This window comes from Biomphalaria glabrata, chromosome 9 (assembly GCF_947242115.1).
Source record: "Biomphalaria glabrata chromosome 9, xgBioGlab47.1, whole genome shotgun sequence".
In the NCBI taxonomy this organism is placed as follows: domain Eukaryota; kingdom Metazoa; phylum Mollusca; class Gastropoda; family Planorbidae; genus Biomphalaria; species Biomphalaria glabrata.
Genome location: NC_074719.1, coordinates 46,517,337 through 46,541,536, shown reverse-complemented (window position 1 = coordinate 46,541,536; position 24,200 = coordinate 46,517,337). Strand labels below are relative to the sequence as shown.

At 35.1% G+C, this 24,200-nt stretch overlaps 1 protein-coding gene across 5 annotated transcripts in view; it reads right to left on the bottom strand.

Moving 5' to 3' along the window:
- Window positions 1-357: 357 nt before the first annotated feature.
- LOC106069521 (anaphase-promoting complex subunit 5-like) overlaps window positions 358-24,200 on the bottom strand; it is a 28,862-nt gene continuing 5,019 nt past the window's right edge. For 3 of the 5 annotated variants that reach the window (XM_056040767.1, XM_056040765.1, XM_056040766.1), the window contains exons 2-19: window positions 23,189-23,393; window positions 21,497-21,649; window positions 21,250-21,332; window positions 20,278-20,393; window positions 17,646-17,713; window positions 16,197-16,354; window positions 15,637-15,781; window positions 14,449-14,645; window positions 13,236-13,317; window positions 12,384-12,470; window positions 11,770-11,837; window positions 9,022-9,135; window positions 7,792-7,915; window positions 6,108-6,304; window positions 4,827-4,943; window positions 4,192-4,339; window positions 3,318-3,483; window positions 358-829 (exon numbers count right to left, since the gene is read on the bottom strand). In XM_056040767.1, the coding sequence (XP_055896742.1) occupies window positions 618-829; window positions 3,318-3,483; window positions 4,192-4,339; window positions 4,827-4,943; window positions 6,108-6,304; window positions 7,792-7,915; window positions 9,022-9,135; window positions 11,770-11,837; window positions 12,384-12,470; window positions 13,236-13,317; window positions 14,449-14,645; window positions 15,637-15,781; window positions 16,197-16,354; window positions 17,646-17,713; window positions 20,278-20,393; window positions 21,250-21,332; window positions 21,497-21,649; window positions 23,189-23,266 (2,313 nt within the window). In that variant the 5' untranslated portion in view covers window positions 23,267-23,393 and the 3' untranslated portion in view covers window positions 358-617. Of the gene's footprint in view, window positions 830-3,317; window positions 3,484-3,535; window positions 3,854-3,902; window positions 3,978-4,191; window positions 4,340-4,826; window positions 4,944-6,107; window positions 6,305-7,791; window positions 7,916-9,021; window positions 9,136-11,769; window positions 11,838-12,383; window positions 12,471-13,235; window positions 13,318-14,448; window positions 14,646-15,636; window positions 15,782-16,196; window positions 16,355-17,645; window positions 17,714-20,277; window positions 20,394-21,249; window positions 21,333-21,496; window positions 21,650-23,188; window positions 23,394-24,200 lie in introns of those variants that run through there. The other 2 variants (XM_056040768.1, XM_056040769.1) reach the window with 2 other exon arrangements.

The following is a 24,200-nucleotide window of genomic DNA, read 5'->3' as shown; positions in this document are numbered from 1 at the left end:
AAAGATGATTGGGTTCTGACAGGTATCAAAGTTGATTGGGTTCTGACATGTCTGATACAGCATCATGCGAGTGTGACACAACAACCCAGACCATTCTAGTTACTTGTCAAACTTAAAGCCTAAGTCTGCATGACTTCCATTCAGACATGTGCTTTCTGATTGCAGCCAATCTGGCAATGGGATCATCTGTCCAGACTTCACAGTCACTGTTGTTAATTCTGGCTACAACAAAGGTTCTTAAGAAAAGACCATTAAATAATCAGCACTATATAGATCATGTCACCCTGATTATTGGAACGAAGAAACCAGAAAAAAAAAGAGATCTGACAAACTTAGTTAATAGGATCCGAATGCCTGAATCTTACTGGCTTTCAAAATCAAACATCTAAGGTGACAGTTTTCACTCAAACTTTAGAGCCAGTTACATTTAAAAAGTCTATTTTTTTTTCCAGCTTACATTGTAGAGATACATAAAGTGAAAATTTTTTTGACTTCATCATTTCTCCTCATCCGCCATGCCTGATTGCAGGTTAGCAGCTTAAAGACTTTTGAAAATTTGATACTAGTGTAAGCTTTGACCTTATTCAATGTAAAGCTCGGCATTCATTGTGTGTACGTCACAGGAGAGTCAGCCCCACAGTGTTGAGAGTTGGATACAATTTATCCAGCAGTTTAAACTGGTATGCACACTTGTTTCTGTTCTCTGTGTCACAGAGGGAGTTGTACAGCATTGCCTGGAAGTACCAAGCATCCTTTTCCAACATATAAGCTTCAACTTGTTGGAACAGTGAGCTGATGTTATTCATTAGATTCAAGGCTACAAGGAGATCTGAAACAAATAGCCATTCAGTTGAAGGGAGATAATGCTTTTGAACAGTAAACAGAGTGGGAAAATAAACAGAAACAAACAAACAAAAAACCATGAAATAAAAATTTTTCAAATGTTGTTAGCTAATACAAAATTAAGGAAAAAAATATCTCAAACTGTCAAACAAAAAAAAAAAAAAGAATTTTTTTTCATCTAATTTAACCTTCTAAAAAAAAAAAAAAAAGAGAATCATTATTAAAACATAAGAAGGTGACCTAACCTAGAACTATGTTTACCACAAAAAAAACGTAATGATGTCATACAGAAGTAAAATATAATGAAAAAAAAAATACTTATGACATCACATGTCTTCTATAAAATGACTAATATGGTGGTCAGAAGTCTCTCACTGAGAATCAACTAGACTAGGCTTGCAAAAATGGTCTTCAACTAGTGTGTGATTGTCAAATTTGTTAAATTCATAACTGTAAATTGGCTTCACAAATCTATTTTATGTAACATATGTGATTATTCTTGTTTGATTTATTCATGTCACATTTCAGTGTGTAAACCAGAAGAGAAATTAAATAAATTATGGTTTTTATATAGCGCTACTTTCATGCATACAGTAAGTATGCTCAGAGCGCTATGGTCCAATCTCATTTGTGGACCAGTGGTGGTGGTGGTGGGGTTATCTGGGAGTAGGTTTCCGTGCTGATTTTAAGCGCTCAGTAAACACAACTCTGCTTGCGGCGAGTGTCGAAACTCGAGGCCCTTCATAGGTAGCCAAGCCAAGTTCAAGTGTACTTAGCCTCTCGACCACACCAGTCTTTCCTCAGAGCGCAAGCGGGAGAACAGAAGAGGGTTGACAAGGTAATTGGATCACTTTGTGTGTATGTAAAAGGTAAAAAAGTTGTTTACTGCTAGACTGGATCATCTCGAAAACCTTGGAGAAATATTGCAGTAAACAAACATAATTCAGAAATATTTAGATTGAGATCTAAAGTTACGACAGAAGTTTAAGAAACTTAAAGAGAAGACTGACAATGATGTAAGCTATCCACAAAAGTCTTGGCATCCTAAGTATATAAGGAATGGATGTAGAGCTAGCTATTGGAGTGATTGTTCTGACATTATTTAGTGTTTAGTATTCTTTGATGAATATTTATTAATCATCTTTATCTTTGCTGTGCTTTATTTTTTCCATGAATTACTATATTTCAGTCGAGTTATTACTAATAGTACAAGTGTTTTATGTTTTATTGAAAGTTCATCACTGCATCACATGTTTGATTCAGCTGAGTTTGAAAGCAGGACTCTTGCTAAAAACAGGCAAAGACAATGAAAAGACTTCCCCCTCCCTTGTTGATTTCGCCTTCATTAGATGTTGCAAAATATACAGGTCGCAACTGGGTTTGTGTGGTCAGGTGAAATACAGCACTCATCTTTAATTTTTGGAATTGAAGACAATGCCAATAAGGCGGTAACTACTAACAAAGCATTGAAGTTCTGGTCTACAAATTGTCACAAGTTTTACAAATAACAAGCCAACTGTCATCTTCTAACAATGAATTAGTTTCTTTTTTTTTTTTTGTTCAGGAAAATATGATCCTGAATCCATTTCACTAGAAAATAATAAAATTGACATCGCTCTAAATGACAAGAGTCATGATATTTAGCAATGCAAACTGCAACCTTAATTTGGTTCAAAACTGTCAAAACAGAAGGGTTTGTCAGAGAAATATAAAACTAAAACTTAACAGGTCTAGCTATTCAGAAAAGCATGCCAATAAAATTGATAGTTTTGGTGACTACAATATTGAGTTATATCTCCACTACAGAAAGTGTGGGACTATAGGCACATTCACAGCTGATGTTAATCAAATCTATTTGTTAGTGAGAAACAAGAAATAAATCTGTAATAATTATGGACATTTCAATGACCAATATTGTGTTTGTTTACCCTAAGCCTAAAATTTGACAGTCATGAATCTTCTGCACAGCTGTAAGGCTGGCATGTTTTCAATATTTCTACTTTTCAATAACAACATGAATAATAAAGGAAAAAAAGGTTGCCACAGCTCCTTAATTATTAATTGCCAAATGCATGAAGGAAAGTACCTAGTTTTTTACTTGAATTATCAAGATAAGATGTTAACTTTTCAAGATTCAAAGAAAACTGGAAACCATAGAAAATAAACTCCAGTTAACAAAAATGGTTTCAAAAACAGGGCGTTTACATAAATGACATGTAAAGTAGAAAAAAAAAAAGAATAGGAAGAAATGAGAGAATGTATTCTTAAAATACATCCTTGCTACTGTGTAAATCTAATACATCTTTTGTTTTGGATAAAATTCAGTCTTGAGATTTACTGTAAGGATGCATTATCATTCAATATGAAATATTGCTACATAGATTTAAGAAAGAATATTTTGAGGGTAACCATTATCTGGATCTCAGTTTAAAAAATGGACTTGAAAACAAATCAATTAGCATGACAAAAGTTACCCGACTTTCTGGCGCTTTCCTGGCCCGTCAACTTGCTGGCTGCTACTTTACACTTGGCATAAATATATAAAACTTTCCCTTTGTCGAGTGCCGAGGCATTCGTTAGTATCCTCGTGAGCTGTGACTCTATTAGTTGCAGACCTTGATTTGGTAAGTTCATACTCAACTGGTCAAAGACAAAATGAAAACAATATTTAGATAGAACAGGTGATATCTAAAAATAGGCAAGCAGTTAATGTTAGCTATGACTATTAGTTGCTGACCTTGATTAGGTAAGTTCATACTCAACTGGTCAAAGACAAAATGAAAACAATATTTAGATAGAACAGGTGATATCTAAAAATAGGTAAGCAGTTAATGTTAGCTATGACTCTATTAGTTGCTGACCTTGATTAGGTAAGTTCATACTCAACTGGTCAAAGACAAAATGAAAACAATATTTAGATAGAACAGGTGATATCTAAAAATAGGTAAGCAGTTAATGTTAGCTGTGACTCTATTAGTTGCAGACCTTGATTTGGTAAGTTCATACTCAACTGGTCAAAGACAAAATGAAAACAATATTTAGATAGAACAGGTGATATCTAAAAATAGGTAAGCAGTTAATGTTAGCTATGACTCTATTAGTTGCTGACCTTGATTAGGTAAGTTCATACTCAACTGGTCAAAGACAAAATGAAAACAATATTTAGATAGAACAGGTGATATCTAAACATAGGTAAGCAGTTAATGTTATCATACTAGAACAAACATATACAGTTTATTTGAGCCTACCTGAACAAAAGGTATGCAGTTTACATCAGACTCCCTGACCAATGTTATGCAGTTAATGTTAGCCTACTTACAGAAAGGTATGCAGCTACTACGGACATACCTGAACAAAGGCTAGGTACGCAGTTCCCAGACCTTCATATAGCTCCAGATAATGTTTTTTAGCATGCGCTATACAATCTGTTATGTGAATGACTGCAGCACTACAGTTTCCTGTGGCTATATACAGGGCAGCTAATTCTAAAAGCACTCTGAAATACAATACATTAAAATAATAGAAATATTACAGAGCAAAACAATGCCGATGTCGTACTTTATCCCATCACTAAGAAGAAATTATTGGTTTAAAGATATTATGAATGTTAAGGATTTTATTTTCTGAACCACAGAAAAATTGATGAATTTTTTTTTTTTTTTTATTCAACAAACCTTTATTTCATGTTGTCACAAACCGTTATTTCATGTGACAAACCATTATTTCATGTTGTGACAAACCATTATTTCATGTTGTGATAAACCCTTATTTCATGTTGTGACAAACCCTTATTTCATGTTGTGACAAACCCTTATTTCATGTTGTGACAAACCCTTAGTTCATGTTGTGACAAACCCTTAGTTCATGTTGTGACAAAATGAAAAGTGAACTTTGTAAGAAACATAGAGAAATAAAATCGTACAAAGTCATAATATGCAACGTAAAGAAAAAATCAAACACACAAAATAATCAGGTAAAAATACCTGCATCTGTAGTCAGCATAATACCCAGACTTCTCCTTATCACATTCAGACAACAGCAGGTTGAGGCAGGAGAAGGCTTCCGTCACATGACCTTTCTCTTTTAATAACAACGGTTTCCTGTTGGGTAAATAAATTTGTAAAATCTTCACTTTTTATTCATTCAGCAGGTGTAAAATGTATAAAACAAGAGATAAAGAAAGGATGTGTGCATGGTATTTATCAGAAAAAATACATTTCTGATTTAAGAGAAAAATTCCTAATTCTATTATGGTTAGCACTTCATGAATTAAAATAGTATTTATCAGGTCAGGAAGTTTCAAAATCGTCCTTTCATAAGGCTTAGAATGACCAACTACTGGACCTTTGACTCACATAAAGGAGGATGCTGAGCAAAACTAAGCATTTCAGTATTTACTGTCACAGCAGAGAAAGCAAATTATTAATGTTTCTTTCTGCCCTTGTTTTATCTTCAGTGACATATTTTGAGTATCTGGTACCGCTTTCACGGGGTGGGTTAAGAGACAACCATGTAAGCTTAATATGTGGTTCAGATTTCATACATAGAATTATTAAGAAAGTCTCAAAAGAAGACTGCTAGGGTTATTAATGGAAAATTCTCAAACTTCAAATACAACATGATGAGTTGTAGAACAAAATTATTACAAAATACCCTTTATTTATAGTATTATTTGTATTTGGGTATGACCGGAAGATTATAAGATTATCGACTTCCGAAAAGAAAAGAAAGAAAATGATATTGTTTTAGTAGCTGGGGGAGGGCATAGAAATAGTTCAAAGCTTTAAGTATCTTGAGACTGTGTCAGACAATAAATTAAATTTTATTATAAACAGATGACATCACAAACACAGATGACATCACAAACACAGATGACATCACTAAAAAAGGACAACAAAGATTAAGGAAACTAAAAAAAATGTCCTCCTTCAATGTTAGTGAGAATGTTTTGTCTATGTTTTACCATCCTCACATCTGCAGTATGTCAAGTGCACACATTGTTGTCCCTAATTATGTTTTTATTGTTTTTGGTAATGCACAATTGTTGAACAAATTTCCTCACGTATAATAAAGATTATATACATACATAATATACATACATACATATATATATATTTTAAACATAATGTTCGCACTATTTTTAAGTAAATTAAAGTCTTTGGGGAGGTTATGTAAAGATTATTCGTTCAATAGCAACTGGTTGATGTCATGTGACCATCTTAATTAATGACCATCAATATAAGGTACTAAAAACTTTTTGTTACCGTATCTTAGCCTCTGGTTCATCCAGTGCCTCAAGGTCTATCAGGCTCTGTTCTGCTTCATTGAACTTTCTATTGTTGAGTGAGCGAGTAAAATTGATCCTCTGCTGACAAGACTGCCATATCTCAGAGTGTGACGTGTGACAGGGAAACCTGAGCCTGGCCTGGCCAAGTATCTCAAAGGCGGCTGCATACTCACCCTTAGAAAGGAGATATTTCAATTGTTCAATTAAAGTTCACAACTGGAAACATTGTAAACCAATGATGTTTCAAAAGGTAGTGCCTAGACTATGAGAATATTGTGTTATTAGCACAATGCTTTCTAAGAGTATACAACTTTGGTGGCAGAAGTGGTAAACTGCCTGACTGCCAAATGAAAGTTGTCATGGCTAAGGTTTTATTTTGTTTGCAAATTGAGTTCATCAAGCTTTAGTGTGTAAGTTCCCCTTTCAGACCTTGGGATCTGTTATAAACTTTTCACATGTAAATTATGAGCGTGTCTGGTGTGAATGTACATTTTGGTTTGTTATAGTTATAAATTATAATGTTTTTTGTTTGGTGTAATGCACAATTTGTAAGACAAATTTCCATACGGACAATAAAAGTTATTATTATTATTATTATTATTATTATAGGGCAGAAGATGTAAAGGTCATCTGTTTCTGTGGACCAGGCAATTATTGGGGAGGTCAAATGTAATGCCAGTACATGGATTTAACATTAAGAGAATGACTTTTCTTTGTTTGCAAACCTTGTCTTCTCAAAGGAAGGTTTTGAATTTTTCTTTTTAAGTGTTGATAAAAGTGTATTGTAACATGTAGCACATTTGATACACATTTATTAAAATATGGTGACTGTAATTTAATACTTAAAAGAGATTCTGAAAGTATTAGAAAAAAACTTAAAATGTAACACTTCAGACTGACAGTTCTTGTAGCCAATATGCTTTGTGTTGATAGCTCACCATCAGATTTAATTAATTCACTACAGACTCTATTATATTCAGTAAACTGCACTTGAACTGGCACAGACTGTTTATAAATGAACAAAATTAGACTCTAGCCAAAGACAACAGTTACCATGGGTTATTAGGGATAGTTAAGTCAAGAGAGATCTGAATGGAAGAATGTGCTGAAGCAGGTCAGGGCCATTTAAGGGCTGTAGCACCACTGGGATAGATGATGTCAATAACAGAACATGTTTAAAAAAACACAACTCTTATATATTTATAGCTTTTATATAGCGCTACTTTCATGCTTATAGCATGCTCAGAGCGCTTTGGTCCAATCTCATTTGTGGACCAGTGGGGGGGGGGGGGGGGGTGTGTATCTAGGAGTTGGTTTTCCGTGCTGCCTTTAGGCGCTCAGTAAACACAACTCTGCCAGAGTCGGGTGTCGAACCTCGAGCCCCCTTCTAGGTAGCCAAGCCAAGCCAAGTTCAAGCGCACTTAGCCTCTCGACCACGCTTCCCACTCTTTTGTAACTGAAATTAGAAGGCAGAATGCAGTTCATTTACATTCCCCTATTTTTACATGTGATGCTTCCAAGCTAGTGATAGGTCATCTTCAGAGCGGTGTAAATTCAGAATAAAAGACAACACCTGAGTTTCTACCAGTAGTGAAGCTGAACACAATCTCAACCGACCACCCAACCCAATTGCTATTAACATAAAAATGTCAATGCCTTACCACATCAGCGTGATGCTGGGCCAGGTTGCACAGTGCAATACAAACTGCCTGGCCATTGTAGTAGACTCCATTTAGACTTGTATTCAGGTTTAGAACTATCTGGTTGTCCAAGGAGCATAACTCTCTAATACATAGAACAGAAAGAAACAGACCAGCTTCAGTAATGGAATTCAAGCTAATCAATCATTGTCAAACTATTAGGACAATCTCCTCCCCACCCCCTCCAATTTTCTGTAAGAGAACATAAATATCTAGGCCATGCCATGATGGGATAAAATATAATTAGGCTATGACGGGATGAAATATAATTAGGCAATGATGGGTTAAAAATATAATTGACTTTGGTAAAGAAATTCGAACTTAAGCTAAAAAATCATCAGAGAAGATAGATGTCTAGGCAATAAAGAGTTACAAATGAATTTGGTAGAGAAATGGGAAACCAAATTGGTAGTGACAGTATATACAATAATGGCCTTGTATACAAAAGGCAGAGCCAATACAAAATTTGGCTTCTTAAGTTTTCTTTTTTACAAGAGCTGTCTAAAACTATAGATCGCTTGTCACCACAATGCTTAAATTAAAAATATTAAATAATCTATAAATGAAACAATTCATTTTGTATAAACTGAGATTACAAATGGGTGTAATGAAAAGAATTGCAATTCTTTTTTATAAATGCAGCCTTTAAAAACATTAAAGAGGGTTAAGCTGTACAATGAAATTACATCTTAACAATGTGTGCTAACATGTTTATATTACGTCATTGTTTGTTGTGAATGTTTTTGTGAAAAGTACTTGAATTAAAAATATTAAATAATCTGTAAATGAAACAATTCATTTTGTATAAACTGAGATTACAAATGGGTGTAATGAAAAGAATTGCAATTCTTTTTTTTTTTTTTTTAATAAATGCAGCCTTTAAAAACATTAAAGAGGGTTAAGCTGTACAATAAAATTACATCTTAAAAATGTGTACTAATATGTTTATATAATAAAATTACATCTTAAAAATATGTGCTAATATGTTTATATTACATCATTATTTGTTGTGAATGTTTTTGTGAAAAGTACTTGAAAGGATGTGATGTAGTAAAATCATAGTTTTCAATGTCTACTTTTATCAGCACAAAGTCTCTGTTAATCAATTATGTTTCATTGTCTACAGTAATTTATTTCTTATCTTGTGAAAACAGAACAAAATGAACACACATGAATACATTGGCTTCTTACCTTTTGCCATAGTAATGCCACATTGCAGCTCTCTGGACACAGCCAGTACACATCATACCATAGTTTGAGTTCATACAGTTGATCAAGTTACTCTGAGTAAAGTAGTCTATGACTCTGCAAACATTAAATCATATTGAATAAAGTTACTCTGAGTAAAGTAATCTATTACTGTGCAAATATTAAATCATATTGAATCAAGTTACTCTGAGTAAAGTAATCTATTACTGTGCAAATATTAAATCATATTGAATCAAGTTACTCTGAGTAAAGTAATCTATTACTCTGCAAACATTAAATCATAGTGAATCAAGTTACTCTAGGTAATGTAATCTATTACTTTGCAAACATTAAAAGGCAGAAATACCTCGTCACATAAATTACACAAGATAATTTTTTCCAAAAAATTAATCATAGTGGAATTTAGTTATGATTCACAAAAAAAACACATTATAATTATGAATAAGATACTGCATCATGGCAGTCAATAGCTTGATTTTTCCATATTAACAATGATAGATTTTTTTAGATCTATAAGAAAAAATTTGATATTCCCAATTTCAATTGTAAGAGTGAATCAAGCATCAATAAAAACTGGAATGACCTTGACTTTGTATTTTAACAATGAAATAGTCCAATTAAACTGAACTGATAATCAAACTTAAATTGGCTAACAGAAACAAAAAATGATAATAGCTAACATATACTAGACTCATTTCAGACCTTAATATTCTCCAAAAGAAAATATAAATTTGGACCCATATCATTAATATAAAACAACAAATAAAATAACATTTCTAAGTAATTACAATATAGCTTTTACACATCACAATATAGGTCATAGGTTAGAAATTAGCTGCTCAATGGAGGAAAAGTCTCCTGAATGAGACTAGGATTTGTTTTGAATAGAGTATCGGTAGCTTTTTAAAAATATAGTGCTACTTTTATGCTTACAGAATGCTCAGAACGCAATGGTTCAATCTCATTTGTGGACTAGTGGGAGAAAGGGGGTATCTGGGAGAAGGTTGTTCCGAGTTGCCTTTGGTCACTCTGTAAACACAACTCTGCTCGAGTCAGGTGCTGAACCTTGAGCCCCCTTGATAAGTAGCCACAGCTAAGATCAAGTGTACTTAGCCTCTCAGCCATACATACCACTTTCAAAATTGCAGGATGATTTTGAGTCAAACTCCAATGTGAACTTCAAGTCAGGAGAGTCAATGATGTCAAGATGTTATACAATCTTACACTCAGGAGAGTCAATGATCTCAGGATGTTATACAACCTTACACCAATGTGAACCTCACCTCAAGAGAATCAATGATGTCAGGATATTATACAACCTCAAGTCAGCAGAGTCAATGATGTCGGGATATTATACAACCTCAAGTCAGCAGAGTCAATGATGTCAGGATATTATACAACCTCAAGTCAGCAGAGTCAATGATGTCAGGATATTATACAACCTCAATCAGCAGAGTCAATGATGTCAGGATGTTATACAACCATACTCCAATGTCAGGGGAGTCAATGATGTCAAGATGTTATACAACCTTACTTCAATGTCAGGAGTCAATGATGTCAGGATATTATACAACCTCAAGTCAGCAGAGTCAATGATGTCAGGGTGTTATACAACCTTACTCCAATGTCAGGAGAGTCAATGGTGTCAGATGTTATACAACCTTACTCCAATGTCAGGAGAGTCAATGATGTCAAGATGTTATACAACCTTACTCCAATGTCAGGAGAGTCAATGATGTCAAGATGTTATACAACCTTACTCCAATGTCAGAAGAGTCAATGATGTCAAGATGTTATACAACCTTACTCCAATGTCAGGAGAGTCAATGATGTCAAAATGTTATACAACCTTACTCCAATGTCAGAAGAGTCAATGATGTCAAGATGTTATACAACCTTACTCCAATGTCAGGAGAGTCAATGATGTCAAGATGTTATACAACCTTACTCCAATGTCAGGAGAGTCAATGGTGTCAGATGTTATACAACCTTACTCCAATGTCAGGAGAGTCAATGATGTCAAGATGTTATACAACCTTACTCCAATGTCAGAAGAGTCAATGATGTCAAGATGTTATACAACCTTACTCCAATGTCAGGAGAGTCAATGATGTCAAGATGTTATACAACCTTACTCCAATGTCAGGAGAGTCAATGGTGTCAGATGTTATACAACCTTACTCCAATGTCAGGAGAGTCAATGATGTCAAGATGTTATACAACCTTACTCCAATGTCAGAAGAGTCAATGATGTCAAGATGTTATACAACCTTACTCCAATGTCAGAAGAGTCAATGATGTCAAGATGTTATACAACCTTACTCCAATGTCAGGAGAGTCAATGATGTCAAAATGTTATACAACCTTACTCCAATGTCAGAAGAGTCAATGATGTCAAGATGTTATACAACCTTACTCCAATGTCAGGAGAGTCAATGATGTCAAGATGTTATACAACCTTACTCCAATGTCAGGAGAGTCAATGGTGTCAGATGTTATACAACCTTACTCCAATGTCAGGAGAGTCAATGATGTCAAGATGTTATACAACCTTACTCCAATGTCAGAAGAGTCAATGATGTCAGGATGTTATACAACCTTACTCAAATGTCAGGAGAGTCAATGATGTCAGCCACAGTACTGGCCACAGAAAACATTCTTTAAATTGTAGGTGACAGATCCAATTCAAAGGGCAATGTACAAAACACAACAGCAAACAATCTGTCTCACCTGGCTGGCAACTCTGTTCCTGTGCCCAATCCCTTGCTGATCCAATGCAAACCCAACACAGCAAGTTTCTGTTGAGAGATGCAACACTATGAAAAAGTCACTCATCATTTGACAGATATATGTTTGAAATCACGACTGACAACGTCAGTTTAATGAAAATATTGAAACTGGTTTAGAATTATTTTTCATTTAATTTGACTGGAAAGATGTACATGTTTTTAATATGTGTACACGCATAGGGCTATCAAATAAGTATGAGTATTTGAGCCAATGACCAAACTGCAGGTAAACTACCAAATGACAATGACATTTGAAAGGACTACGGTATAAGGTCATTTATGGAAATGTTGCATAAACCAGTTTCCAGTTAAAATCTTGTTTTATGACAAAAAACATAAATATGTGTTACTAAAAAAAAATTCCACTTTCAGACTTTGCGTCCTATGTGTAAGCAGATAGTAATCAGCCAGGATAACTAATGACTTAAGAGTTGAAGTCTCTAATTAGCATGCATTAATGACTTAGCAGAGTTTAAGACTTTAATCTACATGCACAACATGGATATGCATGGGAGGTAATTAAAGGAACATTAGCAATTTATAAGATGTACTTACAGGCAATGACAGATCAATAGTTTTTTTTATTGATCTCTCCAACTGAGTTACACCTGTGTGATTCTCTCCCAATAGATTTAACCAGACCTATAAAGAAAATAAGGACAAAATAAGTTTAGTTCAAATAATGAGAAAAAAAATAAATAAAAGTAAAATTTCCCTTTCAGACCTTGCAATCTATGGTGTAAATGATAAGTTCATCTGTTTTTATGGCAAATGGCTAACAGGCAAGATGACCAAGCTTAATAACCAACCACCCCAACTTAAGTCATGTACCCACATTAGAGTTGGGAAAACTCAGGGGCACCCTGAAAATCCAGAAATTCAAAATCCCAGTCTTCATCAAAATTCAAACCCAGGACCCCAGGTACAGAAGCCGAGTGCTTAACCACATAGCCATTGTGCCCCCTAGACTTTTTTTGGTTGGTCTCCTTCAGTCGTAGAATGACTATGGTTCATCTCACACACTTTTTCAAGTGGCTGTAATAAGTGAGATGAAAGCCTGGGCATTGTTTATGGTCGGAGACGATGTTGCCCACACAGCAGTTCTCTCTGCGCAGCTGATGTGACCAAAGGAACGGAATATCCAATACAGTTTGGGATCAGTAGCGCCGCAGGCTCTGCCCCCTAGACTAAATTATGGGAAACTATATCTCTGTAATGTTTTGGGTTTGTAGCAAAATTTTTTTTAGAAATAATTATTTCCATTATGCCTTCAACTCTCTTGTTCATGGGAAAATATTTTACTGGTATCTATGGTAACAGAAATGTTTGAAATGAGCAAATGATTGGCTGCTATTATGTTGTCTGAATTCAAACCCAAACCAGTTACAATCTAATGTCTGAACCCACCAAAGCATGCTGTAGACAAATCTGGTCATTACTCTCCTGAGCCAGCCTAATAGCTTCACGCAAAGCAGCTCGACAGGGTTCTCTGGAAATAGACATTAATAGATATTGGATTTCTTGAAGAAAGAAAATCTCTAAATATAAACATTAGATATAAGAGTTCATTATATTTATAAACATCATTGACAGTCCACTACAAAATGTAGCTATCTATTTCTGTTAAGAAATTAATTACTCTTCTAGGTTTACATTACCAACTACAGCTAAATAGTAGATTCTGGGATAAAAGTGATACCATCTTAGCAATAACGTAATTACAATTATCATACAAAATGACAATGAAGTGTTTTCATCAAAATCACAAAACGATAAAATTAGGTTTTAAAAAGTTGCATGCTTCAAAATGATAAGTAAAAAAAAAAATGTCATCGTCTGATGATTAAATAACTTAGTGACTTCCTAACTTTTCTTTCCCAAAACCAAAGGGATTGAGTTGAAAACCTAATGAAGTCTAAATTCCTTGGTCATTCAGCTGGTGATATTAATCTGGCTAAAGACTAGACATAGAAGCATTCACCTGCCCCAAAGACACCCTGCTCTCAAAGGGAACTTAACTTTCTTGCTAGTAGTGTGGACTTGAGGTGGATAACATTTTTTTCTTCTGAATTATGAATCTGTCCCTAATGTGCTATACATGACTTCGTGGACAATGAAGTCTAAATTCCTTGGTCATTCAGCTGGTGATATTAATCTGGCTAAAGACTAGACATAGAAGCATTCACCTGCCCCAAAGACACCCTGCTCTCAAAGGGAACTTAACTTTCTTGCTAGTAGTGTGGACTTGAGGTGGATAACATTTTTTTCTTCTGAATTATGAATCTGTCCCTAATGTGCTATACATGACTTCGTGGACAGTGTGTCAACATAGTTTTAAGACTTCATGGACAGTGTGTCAACATAGTTTTAAGACTTCATGGACAGTGTGTCAACATAGTTTTAAGACTTCATGGACAGTGTGTCAACAGTTTTAAGACTTCATGGACAGTGTGTCAACATAGTTTTAAGACTTCATGGACAGTGTGTCAACATAGTTTTAAGACTTCATGGACAGTGTGTCAACATAGTTTTAAGACTTCATGGACAGTGTCTCAACATAGTGTTATGACTTTGAGGACAGTGTGTCAACAGTTTTATTACCAAACATTTTTTAACTTACTTATTTCCAAATCTAAACTGTAGCGAGGCCAAGTTCAAGGCCGCATATCTCATGGCTACTTCATCTTGGACACCTTTTTTCTTGTTCTGTCCACTTTCCACCAGCATGCTGGCCTTCCGATCAAAGTAATGATACAAACTGTTCATAGCGGTACAGTACTCCTTCACTCTCAGGCTGTTGATGTAACTCAGAAAGTGCTACAACAAAATATAGTCACAATTGTTTTTCAAAAACTTTTTTTCACAAAATGTTGAAGATCAATTATTAAATTAAAAAAATTTTATACTTTCAAAATCTTTTATTTAGAAATACAGAAAATGTAAAAAGTTCTCTATGTAATTAATGATATTTTTAAGGGAATGGTAACCTCTTGTGAAAAGGAATTGATAAGGAAATGGGATGAGGAAAATTGTTTACTTTGCAAATAAGTTTGTAAATCAAGAAATGGAAGAAACATAATGTAGGAAAGAAAGAAATAGAATTTTGTCGAAGTCAGAAGTTTGGAAGAAATGTATTTAACTAGTCAACACTTTAGGTCAAATTGCTGTTTAACTTCTTCCTCTACACAACTTTTTTTTATGTTGAACTCTTTGAAGTTATGCTATAGAAAAAAAAAAAACTTTTTTTCTTTTTAACTGCTTGGCAGTCATAGAGGGTGTGGGTTATGCTGGGATGTTAAGGTAATAAGCTCTGTCTGAGGGGGGGAATAAGTTAGGACATTCTAATAAGACAAGTTGGGTAATTTGTCAAAGTGAGAGCAGTGGACAATATACAATGGGCTAGCCCAACCTTAGACCAGGGATATTTCAGCTGACCCCAGATTCTCTCAGTTCTATCTTTAAAAGCCCATAGCAACCCCTCCCCTCTCACAAGCTTAAACAGAAAGCAGGATACTGTGACTGAAATGTAAATACTCAATCAATTTTTCTTTTTAAAAGCAACTTCCATTTCCTTTTTTACTTTGTAACACTTGTACTTCCACCTAATCCAAAGTCAGATAATCTATGTCCAAACTCTGGATATTACACAATCCTCAGAGTGAGGATGTACCTTCTAAAACTAAATTCATAGAAAAATTTTTTATTATATTAATTATCCAAGTGGACGACAGCATGTATGATCCTCAACACACAAAAAGCAAATCCAGAGCTGCAATTCTGACAGTCATCGCTAAGGGAGTGTACTCACAGCTTCTGCCAAGTCAGGGTTATCTGAAAGGATGCTTGACAGTCTCTGCTGTAGTTGGTCTGGTGGGAGTGCTTTCCCTTCATCATGACTCAGCATCAGAGCTTGATTGGCTAGGAAATACTCGGCTTGCTTCTTGGAGAAAAAACTAAGAAAAGTCAAATTAAACAAGAGTTACCAAATGATATGCACAGAACAAATAGAGAGAAATATAAGAAAGAAAGAAATATAAGAAAGGAAGAAAAAAAAAGGAATATAAGAAAGAAAGAAATATAAGAAAGCAAGAAATATAAGAAAGTAAGGAAGGAGAAAAGAAAGAGGAACATAAGAAAGAAATAGAAAGAAATATAAGAAAGGAAGGAAGAAAGAAAGAAAAAAAATATAAGAAAGTAAGAAATATAAGAAAGAAAGAAAGATAATATAATATAAACTAAGAACCAAATGTACAATGAAAAATATAACAGAAAGAGGAAGGTTAAAGACAGTAAACAATATTGTTAATACAGCTAGGCAAAGTCACAACTCTAATGTACAAATACTTAGAGGTAAAACACAGCTCTTACTTGGCACTAGATGCTTCAGTCACAGGATGCTCATCCAGTAATGACATGCTCAGACCTGTCTCTGAGAAACCAACCAAACTGGACTTCCTGCAAGCGACCTTCTCCTCTTCCTCTTTGGCTTCTGGGAAGCCAGCTTCGTAGTAACGTTTGAATTTATTCTACAACGAGAATGCACCAAAATGCATACAAAATTAATATTCTCCAATAATAATAATAATAATAATCTTTATTGTCTGTATGGAAATTTGTCTTACAATTTGTGCATTACACCAAACAAAAAACATTATAACTATAAGAAACCAAAGTGTACATTCACACCAGACTCACTCATAATTTACATGTGACAAAGTGGACATCTCCTAAGTGAGATTAGCTGCAGCACTGACGTTTTTTAGTTAAAACCCTGATATAAGCTATAAATTACAGATATTCTTCAATAGAGATTCTTCTTCTTCCTCGTTCTCATTGTTATGTTGGAGCGTTCAGATGACTAGTCCGATATATGAGATGAACTGTGCAGTGTTTCCAAATCAGGGAGCTCTTCATATAGTTTTCTTTCTATTGGGGTCAGTGTCTTGTGCAGTTTTCAGGAACATGGTCAGCATTCTCTGGTGACACTCCACATGGGCAGATTTCACTGTTTCCAATTTTGAGCCTCCAGATCATTTAGATGATAATTAGGTGTTTTGTAGACATGTATGCTAATTAAAGACAAACTCATTGTCATGAGTCATTGGTTTTACTAGCTGATTCTGGCAACTTGTTCTATGCTCTAATAGCACAAGGGAAGAAGGAGCACTTGTACAAATTAATCCTAGCATATGAAATAGGTAAAGTCCCTTGATCTTTGTGTGAAATGTGACGATTGACTGTTATGAATCTCATTGCTCCATTTTGCAACTGTTCCAAATTTTATGTTTTATGAGTTAAGGGGTCCCTAACAGAGAACGCTTATTATAATATTGGTCTAACTAAGATTTAACAAAATAAAAGTAAAGTACCCCTTTCAGACCTTGCAATCTTAGAGCAGAAAGATGTAAAGGTCATCTGTTTTTATGGCCAACAGCTAAGGAGGGTGTCATGTAGCCAGCACAACAACTAACCGCCTTTACTTTCCCAATTAATGTCAGTTACCCATCAGAGTTCAGGGGCATTTTAAAAATCCTGAAACTTAAACTCTTGGTCTTCAGAGATTTGAACCAGAGATCCCTTGATTTAAAAGCCAAGCACTTTACCACTCAGCTACCATGCACCCCAAAGGTTAAACAGCATTTTAGAAATTTCCACTCAACATTAAACTCAATTAGTTTTTGACAGGCCCTCAAATCTCTCAATCTCTCTCCCAAAATGTGCCTTCCCACAAAATGGCTTAGAGAGAACAGAGAACAATGATAGTAGTCTGCAGAGGACCCTAAGACACTTTATGAATAATAAACCTGGTCTACTTACACACATTTCAACAACTTGACTGAAAGACATCTCATAATAAGCCAACTCCATCCTTCGAATGTAAACACCTTTAGGAGGAAAGCAAACACAAAAATTACATTATTTTAATTGACAATGTTATGAATGTTATGATAATGATTTGATGCAAAAGAAAAAAAAAAACACCTATAAGGGTTATTTTTTTTAAACAATAGGACTTAAGGTCAACCTTGATTGTTATTTGATAGGACAAGAATATTACATCAAGAAGTAAAATGCACTGAAGAACTATCAGGATGTGTCAAGTTAAAATGTGTTCACTTAATGTTGACAATTAAATCAGATTTGTTTACTTTTACTCTCTCAGTCCAGACCAAATGAGATGTGCTTTGTTGAGTGCTTCATTATCAAATAAGATTTTCCTTCCAATACTGATATTCTTACACAGTCAAAATCTTTGGACCATGTGGTAGTGTTTGCAGTTTTGATGCGGAGACCATGGCAGTCTGTGAAGCCTTAAAGGTCATTGACTCTCAACTCGGCGAGGGACATTTGAGGGCAACACAGATTGTTGTGGTCACTGACTCAAAATCTGTACTACAGGCTTTGCAAAGCCCCGGACCATGGCCCCCCAATATCAACACTGTCATCATGGCTTCACATAACATCAAACAATGCTATGACACCCCTGTAATTATGCAGTTGGTACCGAGTCACATAGGTGTGACTGGCAACACTATTGCAGACTCTTTGGCCCACCAGGGAGGGCAAATTCCACCCACTGAAGAGGCTGTAAGCTTTTATCAAGCCCTGGCTATAATACAAAAAACAGAAATGGAAAAGTGGTTTGAGTGCTGGGACAAGTCCCAAAAAGCCCGTGGAGTCTGGGAGCGCATGAGGCGCCCTGACCGCACTTCCCCGTGGTGGAGGCTGTCCAGGCCTGAGCAAGCTATTATAGCACAGTGCAGGACAGGCCACTGTCCTATTGGCTCATATTTCTCGCGGCTATGGCCAAATTTTGATTCACTGTGCCCCCGCTGCGGGGAAGAAGAGAAAACCGTGCCTCATATTCTGTTTGACTGCCCCAGACTTGCTGATCTCCGTCTCGACAGGTCTGGGAAACCCAAAATTCTCGACCTGTATGGCGACATTTATGCACTACGCAAGACAGCAGGGTTTCTGTCCAGGGCTTTTGCAAGAGAGGATTTGAGCCTCTCAAGCCCTCACTCTAATGGAGTTTGATGATGATGATATTCCATTTAAAGTCCTGTTTGCAATTGGTCATAATTTGTTTTGTTTTTTTTAGTATTGATTTGCAAACCATATGTAGCAGAAGTCTTGTCTATGCCCATCATCCCTGCCAGACCATCTATGTCATCCACAAAGCCCAAGTTAGAAATTCTTCTTCCGACACAGCTTACGTGACCTTCACAACCTTTAAGAAGATATATTCCCCGATACTGATGACAATATACAGGACAATAGAACTCATGATCAACACATTCGCCACTCATCAACTCATCATTCCCTGCGACCAAGGGATCAGTTGAAGAAACCGACAAGATTCAATGACTATGTGTCTTAATGAACTATTGAATGTTGATTTTTAAATGTGATATGTTTCATATTCATTGAAGCGTATATATGTATGTTATGTTTTGTTGTTTATGTTGTTGTGTTTTTTTTTTTTTTTTTTTTTATGATACTCCCCGAAATGTTTTATTTTTTTATATTTTTTTTTAAAGACAAGGCTATGTTGATATGGTGCGCAAAGGTGCACGAGTTCAATATAATAAAGTATCATTCTCCGCCATGACACTAATGGTTGTTGTTTGTTTATTGCTGACTGTGATCTAGAGGAAGATGTTGAAGAGAGTTGGTGAAAGTAGGCAGCCTTGTCTCACTCCAAATGGGATTTTCAACCAGTCTCCGATGTTGTTGTTGAAGTACACAGCACTAATGGCTTGCTAACAGGTTTTTTTTTTTTAGTGTCTATTTATATTGTACTTACCACTCTATATTATAGCCACTGAAACAGTTGTTAAATATCCCCTGCTTCTGGATTTCAAAGTAACATTTAGACAGCATTGTCACAAATTGAAATTTACAAAAGATAAGTTATTCCCTTTTTTAATATTAACATCAATCTTATTGTGTTTTTTCAAGGCTTTTAGATCTCCTAAGACTGTGATGAGACAAAAGCTGAGATGATTCTGTCATATTGTAAGGCATGGCTCGCTTTGAAAAGTCATCCTTTTAGGTACAGTGGAAGGAGCACAAAAGGTCGTCCAAAGAGAATCATAAAAGAATGTACCTCCTCTCTCTTGATAATATAACAGCTGCTGACTAAGAGGAACGGAGGGATTTGGTTAAGTGAACTGTCACAGCACCATTACGATGAATGTCAAGAGAAAAATATGATGAAATGAGTTAGATCTAGACAAGTGACCATACAAATCTAAACTTAGCAGCCTTTATAAATATTTTCATTATGACTACAGTTCTATTTCACAGACTTAAAGTCTTAGTTTCTGCTAGTGTTAAAATTGTAGAATGTAAAGAAAGTGCATTAACAAGTCAGTAAAAACACTGCCACATAAAAATAGTTCAAGCTAATAACTAGGTCTATGAGGACTTGAATAATTATGTTTACCTAAAACACTCTCTCTTCGGATCATTCCATCTTCGTTATTTGTGGACAACAATATGGTTACGAGCTCAATGTTATCACTAAATGATTTCACGCCATTAGTGGCTATGGAATGCAGCCTGTAGATACAAAAACAAGGGACAAAAGGAAGCAGTTCAAACTAAAGACTCAAATTAATGGCAAGAGAGCAGATAATAATCCAAACATTGACTTCCATATTCTAGAAAGGATGTAGCCTTGAACAGGACCAGACCTGCCAGTCATTAGCTTAAAAAACTAAATACAGTATTATATCAAAATATGATTCAAATAATGAGAGAATTAAACGTTTGTATGTACCTAGATAAAATGATTAAATAATGACCTAATTGATTGCTTGTATGCAACTAGATGGAGGCGCGGTGGCTGAGCGGTAAAGTGTTTGGCTTCCAAACCGGGGGTCCCAGGTTCGAATCCTGGGATTTTTAATTTCGGGATCTTTCTGCGCCTCTGAGTCCACCCAGCTCTAATGGGTACCTGACATTAGTAGGGGAAAAGTAAAAGTGGTTGGTCGTTGTGCTTGCCACATGATACCCTCGTTAACCGTAGGCCACTGAAACAGATGACCTTTTACATCATCTGCCCTATAGACCACAAGGTCTAAAAGGGGAACTTTAATTTTTTATGCAACTAGATAACATGATTAAATAAGACAAAATTGAATGTTTGTATGTAACTAGATAACATGATTAAATAATGGCCAAATTGAATGTTTGAATGTAACTAGATAAACGGTTTAAATAATGACCACATTGATTGTTTGTATGTAGCTAGATAACATGATTAAATAATGACCAAATTGAATGTTTGTATGTAACTAGATAAATGGTTTAAATAATGATCACATTGAATGAGTGTATGTAGCTAGGTAACAGGATTATAAAACAACTACATTGTATGTAACTTAATAACATAAATGAGCTTCCTAAAACTTACCTGTCATAAACAACCTTTAAAATTACAGGATCAATCACATGGTCAATTTGTGCCCTTAAACCTTTCAAATCTACATCTGGGCCCTGGGAAAAGATGTTTAACTTGGTAAAAAAAAAATCTCATTTTAAAACCGCATGCCAGAAACAGACCCTAAAGGCATAACTTTAAAAAAATTATGTTTTCTTATGATAATACGTCATTTAAATGAAGAGTATACTAGAAGTGACTGACATATATATTAACCTACCAGAACCAAGTCCAGTATGAGAAGCATTAGTTCCCCTTTTTGTCTGTCTGAAAGTGGGCAGGTCAGGTCTACACTGTATAATTTGTTCTGTCTGCCACATAGTTCATAATATTCATAGATTAAGACTAGGACTGACACTTTGTGGGTAGTGAGCTAGATGTCGAAAGAAAAACGAAATTAGTTTAGAGACTGCATTAGGGACTGGCCCAGTCATATTTTCTCTGGACTGTCGTCTTAATGGTGCTGGGATCTAGCCTGCCTGCATGTAACCCTGGTTCTGTGTTCATGAGTTTGTAGTTATGTTAACAAACATGTCTTCACCTTCTTGCTGTCTCTTTCCTTCTTTTTTTTTTTTTTTTGAGCTTACTACGTATATAACAGTTTAAATTTGAGTTTTGAGTTTAGGTACATTGGCACAATTTAGGCCATGTCGTGCCCGTAATCCTTTAAGGATCACTCTCCCTTTACATAACAAGGGCTAAATTCTATACAGTTAAATCATTAAAAACAAGGTCTTTTCACAGTTAAAATAGTAAAGGTAGTAAAAATTTAATAATTTGGTAAAAATCTTATGTAAATATTATATGTTCACAATTCAAACATCAGATCTTCGTAGACAACCCCACCTCACGGACAAAGCCAAGGGTCGACGTTGAAAAGTGTGTGCTCTAAAAAATTTCTCCCTGACATCCTGGTATCTGGGGCAATCAATGAGGATATGTTCAACGGTGAGGCGAGAGTCACAGTACTCACAAACAGCCATGATACACTGAATAAAGATGCTTGGAAGCAGACTATACATGTATTAAACAAATAACTTGGCTGAACCAGCCGCAAAAGCAAGGCACAATGTACACTCAAATATTAACATCATAAAACATAGTTGCAGTTCCCTACTTAGAATAAACTTCACAATACATATATATTCCTACTGAGAAAAATATCCAGGACCACTTCTACAAGGACCAGGCAATAACTGAGGTTTTCACTTCACTTCACTTCATCGTCAGTACTGGACCAATAGCTTTTCCGTGCCAAAGGCACAAGGTAATCAAGTGACTACAAAATCACTTCGTGTCACCAGTGAGTCTCAAACGAGTCTGTGACACAGCTGCTATCCCTGTCATGCTTCGGCTAGGATCAGAAGCAACATCCGAAACATGTAAAACAAACAAACCATGAGGCTTGTACAGAAAACAAATTAAAATGAGTTTTTTTTTCGTATTGGCTCATGGAATTTATTTTTTAACTAATGATATTATACATTAGAGTTTTATCATTGCAGCACACACACACACACAAAGATTTGTAAAAATGTAGTGGGCTTATCAAAATATAAATATCTTAACTTGAAGTTAAATAATAAATTGATATGAACATTTGGATAGAAATCTTATGCTCATACCCAGACCTAATACATTTTTTAAATCACAAATTTCCATTTTAATCTTTTTCAGTTTCAAATATTTGTTTGTTTATCAATCTTATAGAAAAAAAAAACCTTAGTAAAACAGGAGCAGGTGAGCTTTTAGTTGATTTTTTAAAACATTTGTTTTTTTTAAATTTAACAAATTTTAGCCTATAGTAGAGCCTAGGGCCTAGAATCTACACTAATCTAATCTAGCTGAATAGTGAGCTAAACTTAAGATTTAGCCACACATATATATCTAGATTTAATTTTGTTTTACGTACCCTCTCTGAACTTTGTTGCCTTGTGCCGGAATTGAAAATGTACAGATCAGTAACATCTCTAGCATCATAAGAAGACATGTTTTTATCTATCTAGATAGTCTAGATACTTAACTATAGACTATAGATAGACTCTCACTGGTAGCAACTGATGTAGTAGACAGTCAGCAGGTTGTTGTTAGAATGTGGTAGAGGCCTAAATGCAAATCTAGTTAGAAAAAACAAAACAATGAGTTAGAGTTATGTTACATCGTACACAAAAAACAACTAGGGACTAGATATATAGTAAATGATCTACTACTGCCTCAATGTGTGTGTTTTGCCCTCCAGATAGTTATCATGATGGTTCCAAGTAACCCAAGTTTGAACCTTCCTGCTATTTTATTTGCAGTCCTGCAGGAGATTTGTGCTAAGATAAAATGTCTTCATTTAAAAAAAAAAAATAATAGGGTGGAAAACAGATTTTCCATTGAAAATGCATTTTTAGAGTTGATAGTTCATTATCTCTTCATATAGGTCATCTGTGGCATATATTTGGTTATATTGAGGGATAGATCTATGTTTGTATAAGCTTCCTTAGCAAAATTTTGTAGAAATTCATTTTTATAAAGATTTTATGCATTTGTGAATTTCACCAAGATACTTGTCAAGAGCCACTTGAGGAATACAGAATCGACACACATGAGACTGGGTAATGCTAGCTCTTAACAACTTCTCATCATGGCATGTTGACGACTCAAGCTAAGAGGACAGCCATCAGCAAAGGATGAAAATCAATTTAAAAATTAATTGCAAAAGCAAGCAACAGGCCCAAACTACCCATGCCTTGACTTTTCAAAACAAAGATAGGACTTTATAGTCAACTACTAGTCCAAGTCAAGTTCATAAGAAATGAGATTGTACTAACACACACACTATCTCCAATCTCTGTCATTTAGATTTACTTTATTTACTGACTATACTTAATACTGTCTATAGTAGACTATAGTCTATAGATCTAGATTATAATTATAGT